The sequence below is a fragment of the Dipodomys merriami genome, unplaced genomic scaffold, assembly GCF_024711535.1.
Source record: "Dipodomys merriami isolate MVZ:Mamm:240054 unplaced genomic scaffold, mDipMer1.0.p SCAF_848, whole genome shotgun sequence".
In the NCBI taxonomy this organism is placed as follows: domain Eukaryota; kingdom Metazoa; phylum Chordata; class Mammalia; order Rodentia; family Heteromyidae; genus Dipodomys; species Dipodomys merriami.
In genome coordinates, this window is record NW_027206455.1 from 153774 (window position 1) to 169971 (window position 16198).

General features: G+C 42.7%; 1 protein-coding gene across 1 annotated transcript in view; it reads right to left on the bottom strand.

The window, feature by feature from the left end:
• Positions 1-16198, bottom strand: part of Crebrf (CREB3 regulatory factor) — a 66711-nt gene that overhangs the window by 7408 nt on the left and 43105 nt on the right. Inside the window, exons 4-8 of the mRNA XM_070011868.1 lie at positions 14995-16081; positions 6136-6330; positions 5112-5301; positions 3478-3551; positions 2328-2450 (exon numbers count right to left, since the gene is read on the bottom strand). Coding sequence (XP_069867969.1) covers positions 2328-2450; positions 3478-3551; positions 5112-5301; positions 6136-6330; positions 14995-16081 — 1669 coding nt within the window. The remainder of the gene's footprint in view (positions 1-2327; positions 2451-3477; positions 3552-5111; positions 5302-6135; positions 6331-14994; positions 16082-16198) is intronic.

A 16198-nucleotide genomic window follows, 5' to 3' on the forward strand; every position in this document is an offset into this window, starting at 1 on the left:
CAACTGAAACTAGATCTGAAGGCTCTGGTTAGTCATTAAAAAAAAAATTACTGCATACAATTTATGTTCCTTAGAAATGAGAATGACTAAGAAATGAAAGATCTACAGCAAGACCAAGAATACTTGGAATCAATAAACGCTTACTATCAATAAATTAAAATCCTTACAACCAATAAATCAAATAAACAAACTCTTTGAGGAAAAGAAAGCCACGTGTGGTGGCACCAGTACCAGAAAACCACGTTCTCCAGTGTACTGAGTGAGGCCAGCCTGGAGTATAACCCAGAAAAGACTCTGTCCTCCCTGACCCCCACTACAAAGACAACCAAGCAAACACAAAACTGGCTTGGGAGTGGACATATATTCATTTAGCCACTGTGTAGCTCTGCAAAGAAGAATTGCTATACAAATATGGACTTTGCTGGGCACGGGAGGCACAAGCCTGTCATCCTACCTACTCAGGAGGCTGAGCGCCCAGGATTGAGCTTGGAAGCCAGCTCAGACACACAGGAAAGTCTGTGAGTCTCTGATCTCCAATTAAAGATCCAAAAAGCCAGAGTGGAATTGTGGCTCAAGTGATGGCCTGCTAGCCTTGAGCACTGAGTTCAAGCTCCAGGGCAGGCACGTACACAGAAAAATGACTGATTTCATCATCACTGACAAATGACAAGATGCTGAGTGCTGGAAATAAAATGATAAGTGATGAATTCTTGCCCAAAAAACCAAACAAACTTAACTGTATCTTGTCATGAGGAAACCTATAAATCCAAACACTGGCACAATTTAGAAAATCAAAACCTGGATTTGTCATTGAAAAAAGACCAACAACTCTGAGAGAGCTTATTGTTGGATTAGTGTGTTACTGTACGTATTCAAGGAGACAAAAGAGATGTAAGTCGATGCAATGAGTAATTGCAAATACATCAGAGACAAGGGCGTACATGACACTACTGGAGCAATATTAAAACAGACTCCACATTAAATATTAGGTCGATACTCAAGTACATGGATATAATAGTGGTATCACAGCTGAGCTTGAGAATGCCTTTGTTTTCTAGATACATGTCAAAATAGGAATACAGAGGGCTGGGAAGTTGGCTCAGTGGTAGAGCACTTGCCTTGCATGCCTGAGGCCCTGGGTTCGATTCCTCAGCACCACATAAGCAAAAAGAAAAAAAAGCCGGAAGTGGCGCTGTGGCTCAAGTGGTAGAGCGCTAGCCTTGAGCTGAAGAGCTGAGGGACAGCGCCCAGGCCCAGAGTTCAGGCCCCACGACCGGACCCCCCCCCCCCAAAAAAAAATAGGAATACAGAATCACGATGTTTATAAGTTACCCGAATATACACCACTGCCCGATATACATATGGGCAGGAACAGAAGTAAAAGAAATGTTGAAAAGTATTAGCAATTTGAGGGAGAGAGGGAGAGAGAGAAAGAGAGAGGAGAGGGATGGAGGGGGAAGGGGGGAGGGAGGTAGGGAGGGAGGGAGGGAGGAAAGACTGATATTATACTAACAGCATTTGATTTTTTCCTTTCTTTGTGTGTGTGTGTGGGGGGGGGGTAAGGGTACTGAGACTTGAACTCTCGGCCTTGAACTCTCACTGACTTTTTTGCTCATGCCTGGTGCTCTACCATTTCTAGTTCTGGCTTTTTTGCTGGATAACTGGTTATGATAAATCTCGTGGATTTCGCTGCTTGGAATTGACTTCGAGATCCTCGGATCTGAGTCTCCTAACTGGAGGAGATGACAGGTGTGAGCCACTGGCTCCTAACTAAAAACAATTCGTTATTGTTGGTTGTGGGACTTAAATTCAGGGCCTGGATGCTGTCCCTGAGCTCTTTTGCTCCAGGCTAGCACTCTACTACTTTTGAGTTTTCTGGTAGTTCACTGGAGTAAGAGTCTCACAGACTTTCCTGCCTGGGCTAGTATTGAACTGTGATCCTCAGATCTCAGCCTCCCTGAGTAGCTAGGATACCAGATGTGAGTCGCCAACGCTTGGCTTACAAGAATTTTTTTTTTTTTTTTAATTTTTTTTTTTGGTCCGGTTGTGGGGCCTGAACTCTGGGCCTGAGCACTGTCCCTCAGCTCTTCAGCTCAAGGCCAGTGCTCTACCACTTGAGCCACAGCGCCACTTCCGGCTTTTTTCTTTTTGCTTATGTGGTGCTGAGGAATCGAACCCAGGGCCTCAGGCATGCAAGGCAAGCGCTCTACCACTGAGCCAACTTCCCAGCCCGGCTTACAAGAATTTTTAATATCCCTTGATATCATACACCTCATACTACACTAAGTTCCTAAGTGTTAGGTTGTAGATCTATCTTGTATTCTTACCAAGAGTATCTTTAATGAGAATTTCAAGCTTTTGCCCCATGTTGGGTCCTCTCTCCTCTCTTGGATTCTGTACCCGGTTTACAATCTCTTGCTTGATGGAGTTGATTACAAACAATAAATTATCTGCAAGACAGAATAAAAACGCTTGGAACCTGTCCTTTAACACAGAAGCATTTGTTTAATAACCTCAGATATTCAATTAAAAACAGGAGGGCAACTGGGGGTTGAGCATGAGTATGAGACCCCCCCCCAAGATCAAACCCCAGTACGGACACAATAGCAAAACAAAACAGAACAAAACTGGAAGGGCTTGTAGCACAGCTCAGTCATGGAGCGCTTGCCTGATATGCATAGGTCCTGGACTGGATCTCCAGCTCTGGTTTAAAGAAGTAAAAATAAAAGGAAAAACAAGGACTGGGAATGTGGCTTAGTGGTAGAGTGCTTGTCTAGCAGGCATGAGCCCTGGGTTTGATTCCTCAGTACCATATACACAGAAAAGCTGGAACTGGTGCTGTGGCTCAAGTGGTAGAGTGCTAGCCTTGAGCAAAAGCAGCTCAGGGACAGTGCCCAGGCCCTGAGTTCAAGCCTCAGGACAGGCAAACATAAATAAATAAATAAATAAAAGGAAAAAAATAAAAGCAACTAAACAAAAATCAGTGTATTATTCTATTCCAAAGTAGGGGACCTAGGAAGAGACCTAAGAAGTCTGGGTTTTAATACATACAAAAGCATTCAAAAAAAAAAAAACAAAACAAAACATTCCAATGAGCAATCCAATTTCAAAGCACACATCTACACTATTCTCACAAAGCTTAAAATACGATCCAAGGAACTAAAATATTGAGGTGTTTCTATGGGAAATATGAAACCAGTCAATCAACTGGCTGATACAGCATACAATCACAAAGGGGAACAAAGGCCCAGGTCTCCAGTTGGCTGTACTGAGATCTCTACTGTGGAGCTCAACTTCCAACACTCATGCCAGGACTTTACAAGGATTCATGAACATGGGCACAGGGAGTGGGGTGCTGGATGGGTGAACCCCAATAAGGCTGGGCCAGAATGCAAAGTAAGGAACAAAGACAAACAAGAAGCGCGGGAACAGTGGAAATAGGAAGTTAAAAACGCTCTTCAATGTTTAGAGGTTTACCATATTCAGTGTTGAGGCCCCATAATTTCACTTTATTAGCTTCATACTGGGCTTTTTTCTTTAACCGACAAGCTCTGTGAAAGGAAGGAACTATTAGTTCACTGTTCTGGTAAGAGAGCATTCAAAATAGACTCCTTTGCTATAAGACATTTTCTTTTCCTTTCTCCTTTTGGGCTAGTTTGAACTCAGGGTCTAGGTGCTATCCCTGAGCTTTTGTACTTAAGATTAGAACTCTACCACTTGAACCAGAGTTCCACTTCTGGATTTTTGGTGGTTGGTTGGAGATAAAGAATCTCATGGACTTTCCTGCCCAGGCTAGCTTTGAACCACAATCCTCAGATCTGAACCTCCTGAGTAGCTAGGATGACAGGCATGAGCCACCAGAACCCGGGCTTGCTTTTATAATTTTTAAGGTAATGAAAAAATGCTCAATGATTACGTTGGTAAGTTATATGAGGGAATGTTTGTCACAATGATGTAACAGTGTACACTAAAAGGGGTGAATTAAATTTTTTTATTATCTTTAAGTAGTTATACAAAGAAGTTCCCATTCTACAAAACAGTATATGAATACAAAGTGTCTGACAACATTGTCACCCATTGCCCCTCACCCATCCCTTCTCTCACTTTTCTTTTCTTTTCTTTTTTTTTTGATATTAGGTGATTATAAAAATTTCACAGTATTGTGGAATAGTGATACTTAGTTAAAGTCACAAACACATTTTAACCTTCACAAGGCAAATTGTCATTATCATGGTCTATAAAGTTTGTGAATTCTATGAGCTTTGACAATATAATTATTTCTTCCACATCAGGTGATATTTACTGTTTTCCTTTTGCTTAGTGTAAGCTGTTCCCTCTTTCCCTCTCATTCCTCCCTTCCCATCTCTGTCTTTGGGTTGCTTAGTTAATTTTTATCTATGTTAAGCTAGGAAAATTTAAGCTAGAAAAGTTGGTGGGTGGGGAATACCAGTAACCCTAGCTACTCAGGAGACTAAGATCTGGGGATTATGGTTCAAAGCCAGATAAGTCTGTGAGACTTATGTCCAATGAACCAGCAAAAAGCCGTTAAGTGGAGTTGTGACTCAAGTGATAGAGCACTAGCCTTGAGCAAAAAAGCAGAGACAGGGACAATACCCAGGCCCTGAGTTCAAGCTCCAAGATCCCCTCCCCCTGAAGAGTTAATTTCATCCTAAGTAACCTGTACCTCAAAACACTTGACTAAGAAAGCACATAAAACAGAAGCTATACAAATTTCCTTTTTCTATCATAATAGAACACATTTAAGTACCTGAACCTCTCTCCCTTTAAAACTTTTTCCAGGCAGGGCATGGTGGCACACACCTGTAATTCCGGAGCTCAGAAGCAGGAGAATTCAAGAGATTTTGAATCCTAGACTATACACAGTGAAACCTTGCCTAAAATGAAACCAACTGAATTTTTTTTTTTAAAAAGAAAGCAGAAATGCTGTCTTTTACTTTCAAAGGAAAAGAATCTCACAGTAGGATTTAAGAAAGAAAAAAGTTACTTCTCAGTTCATGGCTGAAGGTCACCTCTTCTGTAAAAAACTCAAAAGAGTTGAACTTCACATCGCAGACGTTTTTTCCACATGAGTGAACGTGATTAGCATTTACCTGGAAGCCAGCTTATTTTTCTCCTTCCTTGACCTTGGCCGGGCTGTTAGGGGAAGTTCACTGACGGGAGTCAGGTCGCTAATCACTTTGTTCAGCTTCCGTAATTCATTGCCAATCTGGAGCAGTTTTTTAGGATTTGGAGTTAGGTCTTCCACGTCAGTCCTCCGTGACTTCTTTACTGCATATTTTCCTACAAAGAGTTGAAAAGCTGAAGTCATCTTAGTGATCAAGAGATACATTTTCAGGCTGGGAATGTGGCTGAGTGGTAGAATGCGTGCCTACCATGCCATGAAGCCCTGGGTTTGATTCCTCAGCACCACATACACAGAAAAAAACCAAAAGGGGTTCTGTGGTTCTGTGGCTCAAGTGGTAGAGCACTAGCCTTGAGCAAAAGATGCTCAGGGACAGTGCCCAGGAACTCAGAGTTTAAGCCCCAGGACTAGTATACACACAAAAAAGAATAGTCATGGTAATACAGTTCTACATTTCCCTTTTTCAGTTGTATCCAAGAACACTGAGTAAACATTAGAATTCAGTATCTCAGCCGGGCACCGGTGACTCAGGCCTGTAATCCCAGCTACTCAGGAGGCTGAGATCTGAGGATCATGGTTCGAAGCCAGCCTGGGCAGAAAAATCTGTAAGACTCTTATTTCTAATTAATCACAGAAAAAGCCAGAAGTGGTACTGTGGCTCAAAGTGGTAAAGTGCTAGCCTTGAGCAAAAGAAGCCCAGGGACAGTGCCCAGGCCCAGAGTTCAAGACCCAGGATTGGCAAAAACAAAAACAAAACAAAAACAAAACCTCAATATCCCTATTTAAAGGGACACTAGACCCGGGTGGTGACATGTGGCTGAAATCCCAGCGCTCTCCAAGATGGAGTCAGGAAGTGTGCCAGTATCAGGCCAGCCTAGACTATCTAGAAAGCTCAAGGTTAGCCTGAGCAACCAGTAAGACTCTGTCTAAAACAAAACAACTCCCCCCCCCCCATGAAGTGATTCAATATTTGACTCCCATCCCCCGCTTACCATGATGTGAGCCGTTTTTCTGATACATATTGCTTGGCAGTGTATCTCGGTTCCACTCCGAGGGTCTCAGAATCCTCTCTTGCTGGGACGGCGTAAGCTGTTCACTATACTCCCAGAAGTATCTTCTTTTCCCTCGCTTCCGGGAGGAGGTGGAAGTCATCTCCTTCAGGTCTTCTACAGAGTCATTTTCATAGCCTTAAAAAAAAAAAGGCACCCCAGTTTGTTAATGCTCCAGAAATTTCAATAGGGCAATCAGGACAAACCAAAAGTTCCTTCTATTTGTAGCTTGAGACAGTTTCCTTTCATCATTGGCATGTCAAAGAGAATAAACGAGGAGGTGTGTAGGTAACAACATGGAAATCTCCCATTCATAAAATATTCAGATTAATAAACACATATGACTGTAGTGTTAATCTCACTTGAGGAGTCCCTTTTGTTTTTAGAAGTTAGAAGGTAATGTTGTTTCCTTCTTTGTATCTTCACATGGGATAAAGAACTACTCAGTATAGTTATAGGGACATCAAAAACACCTTTAGATACTGGTACTTAAACATGACTTTCTGTTTCTTTTTTGTTGGTCATGGGGCTTGAACTCTGGGCCTGGGCGCTGTCCCTCAGCTCTTCAGCTCAAGGCAAGTGCTCTACCACTTGAGCCACAGTGCCACTTCCGGTTTTCTAGTGGTTCATTGGAGACAAGAGTCTCACAGATTTTCCTGTCCTGGCTTTGAATTGCGATCCCCAGATCTCAGCTAGGATTACAGTTGTGAGCCACCGGCATATGGCTAAACATGACTTTTAAAATGTTATTGTTTTCTTTTTTTGCCTGTCTTGGAGCTTGAAGGCCTAGGACTTTCAACAATGTATAGAAAGCCAGTAAGGAAATAACAATATTAAAGACAAAATGGACCTAACGGACATATACCGAGCATTCCATCCTAGTCCAATTTCCATTATGTTCAAACATACAGAATACTCTCCAAGATAGACCGAGAGGTAGGCTATAATACTAACAAATTTAAGAAGACTGTAATACCAAGTGTGTGTGTGTGTGTGTGTGTGTGTGTGTGTGTGTGTGTGTGTGTGTGTGTGTGTGTGTGTGTGTGTGTGTGTGTGTGTGTGTGTGTGTGTGTGTGTGTGTGTGTGTGCGCGCGCGCGTGCTGTTCTCAGAGGCTTGAATTCAGGGCCTGGGTGCTGAGCTTTTTGGCTCAAGGCTAGTATTCTACCACTTGAGCCACAACTCCACTTACAGCTTTTTGGTAGTTAACTGGAGAAGAGTGGTTTGGACTTTCCTGCTTGGGCTGGTTTAGAACCGATATCCTCAGATCTCAGCCTCCTGAGTAGCTAAGGTTACAGGCATGAGCCACTGGCACCTAAGTCATTCCAAACATTTTAAAGATTTTTGGCTTCATATACTACTCACAAGAAACAAATTGAGCTGGGAAGGTGGCTCAGTGGTAGAACTCAGGCCTTGCATGCCTGAGGCCCTGGGTTCGATTCCTCAGCACCACATAAGCAAAAAGAAAAAAGCCGGAAATGGCGCTGTGGCTCAAGTGGTAGAGCGCGCTAGCCTTGGGCTGAAGAGCTGAGGGACAGCGCCCAGGCCACAACCGGACCCCCCCCCAAAAAAAGAAACAAATTGGAAATACTAGTAAGTATGTAGAAAATTAAACTCATGAACCAACGAGTCAAAGAAGAAAAATAAAAAGGAACAATATGCCAGGCACTGGTGGTTTATGCCTGTCATCCTAGCTACTCAGGAGGCTGAGATCTGAGGATTGTGGTTTGAAGCCAGCCCAGGAAGAAAAGTCGGTGAGATACTTATTTTCAATTAACCACCAGGAAATTGGAAGCGGAATTGGGCCTCAAGTGGTAAAGTGCTAGCCTTGAGCAAAAGAGCTCAGGGACAGTGCCTAGGCCCTGAGTTCAAGCCCCACAACCAACAACAACAACAACAAAATCTTAAGACATGAAAATGGAAATGCAAATTAAAACTTAAGATATTGCAAAAGCAGTTTCAGTAAGAATTTTCTAGTAAAAAATGCCTACATTAAGAAAAAAGGTTTTCGGGCTGGGAAGGTGGCTCAGTGGTAGAGAGCTTGCCTTGCATACATGAGGCCCTGGGTTCAATTCTTTAGCACCCCAGAAGCAGAAAAAAGTCGGAAGTGGTGTTATGGCTCAAGTGGTAGAGCGCTCGCCTTGAGTTGAAGAGCTGAGGGACAGCGCGCAGGCCCAGCGTTCAAGCCCCACAACTGACAAAAAAAAAAAGAAAGAGAAAAGAAAGAAAGTTTTAAATGACCAAGAGTAATTTACAAGAAAAAGAGGAATAAATTAACACAAACTAGTACAAAGAAGGAAATAACAAATATCACAGAAAAAATAGAAATGAAGAGGGCTTGAGAAGATAAAACTGTCAAGCCTTTAGCTAGACTAAGAAAAAAAGAGAGGTCTTAAATTACCACAAAACACAGAGGATTGTAACAAGTTGGATAATGTATGTAAATAATAAATCACTAGAAATCTATAACCTACTAAGATGGAATCATGAAGAAACACAAGACCTGAACATACACCAATAATAAGTAAACATATCGAGTAAGTAATCAAAAGCTCTCAACAAAGAAAAGCCCATGACTTAATGGTGTCGCTGATGAATTCTGCCAAATATTTGAGGAATTCATGCCAATCATCAAAGTCCTCCAAAAGTCTGTAAAGGAGAGAACACTTCCAAATTCATTTTGCAAGGCCAGCACTACCATGACACTGAAGCATGACTAGAGTACTCTATGGCCAGGGGCTGGGAAGGTGGTTCAGTGGTAGAGTGCTTGCCTTGCATGCATGAGGCCCTGGGTTCAATTCCTCAGCACCACATGAACAGAAAGAGCCAGAAGTGGCGCTGTGGTTTAATGTGGTAGAGCGCTCGCCTTGAGCTGAAGAGCTGAGGGACAGCGCCCAGGCCCAGAGGTCAAGCCCCACGACCAACAACAACAAAAAAAGAAAGAAAGAAAAAAAAGAAGAAAAAGTTGGAAAAGACACAAATAAATGGAAGGTAGCATGTGCTTCTGGGTCTGAAGAACATCAAAGTGTTCATACTACCCAAAGCAATCTACAGAATCCAATGAACCTCACCTCAAAAGTCTAGTGAGTTGGTCACTGGTAGCTCATGCCTTTAATCCTAGTTACTCAGGAGACTGAGATCTGAGGATCACGGTTCAAAGCCAGACCAGACAGGAAAGTCCATGAGACTCTTGTCTCCCATTAACCACCAAAAACTGGAAGTGACACTGTGGCTCAAGTGGTAGAGCACTGGCCTTGAGCTCAGGGACAGCACCCAGGACCAGAGTTCAAGCCCCACGACCAACCCAAAAAACCCCAAAACCAAAAAACAAAATTCTAGTGATACTTTTTCAGAGAAACAGAAAAAAAAAATCCAAACATTCATATGGACTCAAAAGATCACCAACAGCCAAAGCTATCTTGAATAAGAAAAATTTAAAAAGCTGAAACCAGCTGGGTGCCAGGGGCTCATTCCTATAATCCTTGTTACTTGAGAAGCTAGAGATCTAAGGATCCTGGTTCAAAGCCAGCCCAGACAAGAAAGTCGGTGAGACTCATATCCAATTAGTCACCCAAAAAACACCAGTTGGAGTTGTGGTTCAAGTGGTAGAGTGCCAGCCTTGAGTGAAAAAGGTATGAGGATATGTGTGCCCAGAGTTCTAGTCTCAGGACTGGCACACACGTACACACACACACACACACACACACACACACACACACACAAAACTTGTAAACATCATAGTGTATGATTTCAAAATACACACAGCTCTACCCACAAAATATTGGCATAAAACGGACTGGCATAAAAACACACATACAAACAGAACAGAATACAACCCAGACTTAACTCAAACATTTATATTCCACTGATCTTCCACAAAGGTGTCAGAAAGGCAGTTTGTCCAATAAATGGTGATGGGAAAAAAATTGAATGTCCTTACGCAGAAGAACAAAATTAGATTCTTATCCAATACTGTATAGAAAAATACACTCAAAATAGATTAAAACCTACCACAGTAACACATGGGGCAAAGAAACATACGGGAAAGCCTTCTTGACATTGGTCAGGGCAGTGAGTTTCTAGATGACTATAGAAGCACAGGACACAAAAGGACAAACAGATATGGGATTACATGAAATTAAAAAGCTTCCCGAATTGGGGCTGGAGTAGTAGCTCTTTTGGGAGCTCACCAGCTAGTAAGGAAAAGCATCAGGTCCTCAGTTCTAGTCCTGGACCCCCCAAAAAGCTTCCACATGACAAAGAACAAAAAGCAGAATCAATAGAATGCAGAGACAGATGATCAAATTAAAGAAAATGTATGCAAATAATGTAAGGAGCAGGGGAATCTGGTCAAAGTTCATTATATACATGCACAGAAATACTACATCACTGTAATCTTACACTGTAAGATTAACGTACTCTAATAATACATTTTTAAAAAAATTACTGTAGTGTGTCTCAAGTAGTTCAGTGTTTGCCTAGTAAACATGAGGTCCTGAGTTCAAAGTACAGCCAAAAAAACCCAAAAACTAGGAGAAATAAATTTAAAAAAAATAGTAAAGCAAAACCTTAATAGATATCTCTCACAAGCCATACAGTGTCTAACAACTATATTAAAATGTTCTCAACACCACTAATCCACAAGGATATACAAACACAATCCACAATGAAAAAACACCTTAACACCTGTTGGACAAAGGTCACGGATGGGGAGACAAGGAACTCCGGCACGACTGTGAATTGTTACAACCACCATGGAAAGCAGTATGGAAGTAACTCAAGAATTTAAAAAGCAAGCTAGGCATAGGAGGGCACATCTGAAATCCAAGCCATGGGAGGAGGGCACATCTGAAATCCAAGCCAGGGGGAGACGACAGACAGGAGGATTTTGATTCAGGGCCAGCCAGCGATGAGACCAGTTCAAAGTCAGCCTGAGGTACATACTGGTTTAAAACCAAGGATGGAGTGAGGGAGAATATAGCTCAGTAGCAGAGGGCTTGATTAGCCATGTCTAAGGCTGAAGGCTCAATACCCAGCACCACACCCTCCCCTCCCCCCCCTTCCCCCCCAGCCACACACACACAAATTAAAAACAGAGTTCCATCTGATCCAGCAGTCCTACTTCTGGGAATATAGATATAGACCGGGAAATGAAGTCGACCTCTTGAATTTGTCTGAGCACTCATGTTCACCACGATACTCTTTCCAACATCCAACATCCAGAGTATACAAATGACTTCATTGGCCATTAGGGGCTGTACAGATGAAGGAAATTCAAAGGTACACACCGGAATTATTATCAGCCTTTAAAAAGGTGAACGTTTTGGATTCCAGGAAATGGAAACAAGAGTTTTTTTTTTCTTTGTTGCTGATTTTATTTTCTTTCTGTCTTGTTTGCTCATTTATCTGTCTTTGGGAGAGTAGAGGGAGCACAGAAATAGGGACACATGCAGCTTCAGACCTCACTAAGCACTATGTGGAAAATGATGTATACAACTTGTGTGTGAGGATGGGAGGGAAAAACTGGAAAAGAGCCAGGGAAGGGGCGACACTGTCTGAAAAGGAATGTACTCATGATCTGACTTTTGTAACTGCAACCCCTCTGTGTTATCAACTTTATAATAATTAAAATAAAACACTCAAACGTTACCTATACAAAAAAAAAAAAGAAAAGAAAGAAAGAGTTAACATCTGCAAGAACATGATGAACCTGTAGGTGACACTAAGTGAAATGTGGCAGGCAAAGAAAGCAAAGTACTGCCAAATCTCACTTCCATGTGGAATCTAAGGACTTCAAACTCGCAGGAGCAAAATGGGAGGTGCCAGGGACTGGGAAATGGGGAAATGCTGATCAGAGCAGTTTCAGTTTTGTAGAAGAAATTCTGGATATCTAATGAGAGCATGGTTACCACGGCTAATAATAGTGTAATATGTAAGAGAATAGATATTAAGTATTCGTCCAGACAAAAAAGAAAAACAAGGGCTTGGCGTTGGTGGCTCACACCTGTAATCCTAGCTACCCTGGAGGCTGAGACCTGAGGATCCCAGCTCAAACCCAGCCTGGGCAAAGAAAGCCTGTGGAGACTCTTATCTCCAATTGATTACAAACAAACAAACAAACAAACCAACAGAAGTAGAATTCAAATGGAAGAGCTCAGGCTTGAGCACAAAAGCTCAGGGACAGTGCCCAGGCCCTAAGTTCAAGGGCCAGGATCAGCACCAAAGGAAAAAAAAAAAAAAAAAAAAGGCGGGGGGGAGAGGGGAAAAGAAGGGAGAGAGGAAGGGAAAAGTAAGAGAATAATAAAAAGGGCAATCTGATCTAAGTAAACTATATATATACATATATATATATGGAAATACCATAAAAAGAGAAAAAGTGATAAGCGTTAACTCCCTTGACTTTGATAACCATAATGCATGCAAATAGCAAAGTATCATGTTTATATTAAACATATACATTTTTTTATCTGCCCACTGTAATTCAATAAAGTTGGGAGCAGAAAGCCAAAGAAAAGCCAAACTATAGCCAGTGCAGGGGTAAAACTTGTCTCTCGTGTCCCAGACATGTTGGGGTCTCCCAACTCTCATGCCTATATTGCCCATTTCCTTAGTCATTACCACGCACTGTGTTTATTCATCCATCTCCTCCTACCTCAATCCTCAATAGGCAACTAATGCTACTCGTCTGAACACAGATCGAGGCTTTGTGGACAGCACCACAGATCTCCCAGGGAAGACACTGGTCCTTCAAACAATGTAATGAAGATTTTTATTAATATGGCCTAAGAAAAACACTCTCCTGGGAAGTAGAAAATACAATTATTTTACCTAATGGACAGAGCGCTCTAATGTAAACCAAAGAAAAAGGAGAATTCTTTTCCTTCACATTCAGTTTAAAGTACCTTTTACTTACTTAAAACTATCCCAACCAACTTGTTCGTGTTACATATATGAGAGTCTAAGTATCTGTGACAAAAATTCAACCAAAAGGAACAATAGTGCTTCATTGGCTGAAAGGTAGTTGTTGTGCCTTAAGAATTAAACTAACGTAAGAACTTAAGTATCTATGTTTATACTGCCTAGAATTCCAGCAATCATCATTATAACAAAAGGGCTTTCTGGTAATTTTATTTTTTAGTAGTTTAAGCTTTATGCAGAATTACTATTATCAGTATTACCTTTGAAGCAAGGGCCTTTTGTTAGTATGTGAAAATCTTCTGTGAAAATCGTGTGTGTGTGTGTGTGTGTGTGTGTGTGTGTGTGTGTTTTATTTTTGTGAAAATCGTATGTGTATGTGTGTGTGTGTGTGTGTGTGTGTGTGTGTGTGTGTGTGTTATACCAGTTCTGGAGCTTGAACTCAGGGTCTGTGCATAGCCACTGAACTTTTGTGCTCAAGCTTAGAGCTCTATTATTTGAGCCACAACTTCACTTCTGGCTTTTTGGTGGCTAAATGGAGATTAGAGTCTCACAGAACTTTCTGCCTGGGCTGACTTTGAACCAAGATCCTCAGATCTCAGCCTCCTGAGTAGCTAAGTTTACAGGTATGAGCTCCTGGCCCCCAGCTTCTTTGTGTGGTTTGGGAACACTATTTTCATTTTTAAAAAGTCGCATAAGCCAACATGAACAACAGACCAAGAATGTCAATGCTAAGACAAGCAGTTGCTCACAGCCTTTCCTTCTCCCTTTTCTACAGTCCCTCATACTCAGACTTGAATTCAGTCATGTGCTTGGCAGGCACTTTACCATGTTAGTCATACCCCTATCACTTTTTGCTCTATTTATCTTTTCAACAGAGTCTCATGTAGATGCCTAAGAGGACCTGGACTGCGATCCTCCTATCTCTGACTTTTTTTTTGGTGGGTTCTGGGGCTTGAACTCAAAGCCAGACACTGTCTCCAAGGCTTTGTGCTCAAAGTTTGTACTCTAAACACTTGAGCCACAGCTCCACTTCTGGCTTTTTAGTGATTAACTGGAAATAAAGAGTCTCAGGGTCTTTCCTGCCTGGGCTGGCTTTGAACCTTGATCCTCAGATCTCAGCTTCCTGAGTAGCTAGGATTACAGGAGTGAGCCACTGGTGCCCAGCTACCTAAGCTCTTGAATAGCTAGGATTATAAGGATGGCTACAACATGTGTTTTCTAAATTGTTGGCTTTGTTTGGATATGGGCATGAGTAAAATAAACCATCATCATTTGGTGTACCTTTCTAGGTATCCCTAACCATCCGAATTATAATAGAAATGGCAGAAATATCTATTTAGATATATGGTTTTTTTGTTTGTTTGTTTTTGGTTGGTTGTGGGGCTTAAACTCAGGGCCTATGCACTGTTCCTGAACTTTCGTGCTCAAGGCTAGTGCTCTTCCACTTTGAACCACAGGGCCACTTCTGGTTTTCTGGCGGTTCACTGGAGATGAGTCCTACAGACTTTCCAACCTGGGCTGGCTTCGAACCATGATTCTCAAATCTGAGCCTTCTGAGTAGCAAGGATTACAGGTGTGTGCCACCGGCACCAGGCAGGAATGTATTTTAAACCCATAGACTCTTGGTATCTTTGTATAACTACTAAGAGACTGACGAATGAAGGGCGCTTAATAGAAGATAAATAAGAACATGCCCTCCAAGAATCAATGGGTGCACTACTCTGTGAGCAAGTGATCACTGCCACAAAGCCCAGTGAAGACACCAACTCACTCAGTACCAACTAAAAGAAAACCAACCTAACACGAAACCACCATCCACACAAAAACTTCCCCTTTCAAAAATCAGTGAAAGGGCCAGCTTGGTAAACCTCGCCGAGCTCCAATACCTGGTTCGGAGAATGTGTCGCTAATATCATCATCTTTGTCATCTTCGTAGTCCTCCTCCTCCTCCTCCTCCTCTTCATTTTCAGACAGCTCGTGCTCGCTTCCGAAGCCTTCATCGTGGTCCTCGTCGTCAACGTCGTCGTCATCGTCGTCGTCGTCTTCGGGACTGCATTTGGCTGGCTGGTCCCCCAAGCTGTCAGAGACGAACAGTGAGTAGTTGTGCTCTTCTTTCTTCTGGGATGAATCGGAAACCAAAGTGCTGGCAGAAAGGCTGCTACCCTCTCCTGTGGCAGCAGCCCCAGGCCCTTCTTGTGGTAAGGGACTGAGTAATAGTTCCTGGGTTTCTTTGAAAGGCAGAGTGGGCGTGGCGTGGCCCTGGAGAGGCTCCGCCCCTTTCTTCTCTGGTCTCCTGGCCACTACCCCACAGTAGCAGGTGTTCTCCTTGGCCGCGTCTGGGGGGGTGTGGCTCAGCACGGGCCGGCTGTGCTGTACGGCGTGGATTTTGACTTTTGCCTTTTTTACATAGTCTTTACATTCAACGTGAAAGTTCACCTTTTCATGGTGATAGAGGTGAGTCTTCACCATGATTTGTGTGCTGGAAGTAGGCTTGCTTGCTTTTTGGACACAGTCTGACAAAGGGACCTCGGTCTGGAGAGTCTTTGAAGAACACACAGGGGCCGCGGCTCTGCTGGTCATCTTTTTGCCGGGGAAAGAAGAGGGCAGGGGGTTTTGTTTGACACTGAAGAGCGAATCGGGATAATAAAGGGAATCGGAGACGGACTGCGAGTCCTCGCTGTTCAGCTGGGCCAAGGTTGGAGTTTTACTGATGACCTCTTCGTCTTGGTAAGGGCTGGAAAAGTCATCGAGACCCAAATAATCGACTTCTTTTGTCCCCCAGATGTCACAGCTGGTGAGTTTGGTGTACTTCGTCAAGTCCTCACAGTACGTGTCCCATTGCTCCCAATTGGAAGTTAAAGTCCCCTCGTTTTCCAGGACATCGGTGAAAGACTCTAGGTTCTCAATGTCTTTGCAGTCCTCTAGAGAAAGGAAGTTGTCTCGAGGATTCTGTTGGTAGTTCATTTCTCTGTCCTAGGGTTGGTTAAAAAAGAAAGAAAGAAAGAAAGAAAGAAAATCATACACCATGTTTAGGAAGAAGAAAAATTCTCACCCCACCGTGCTCAAGGGCGAAGATCAAGGTGATACACA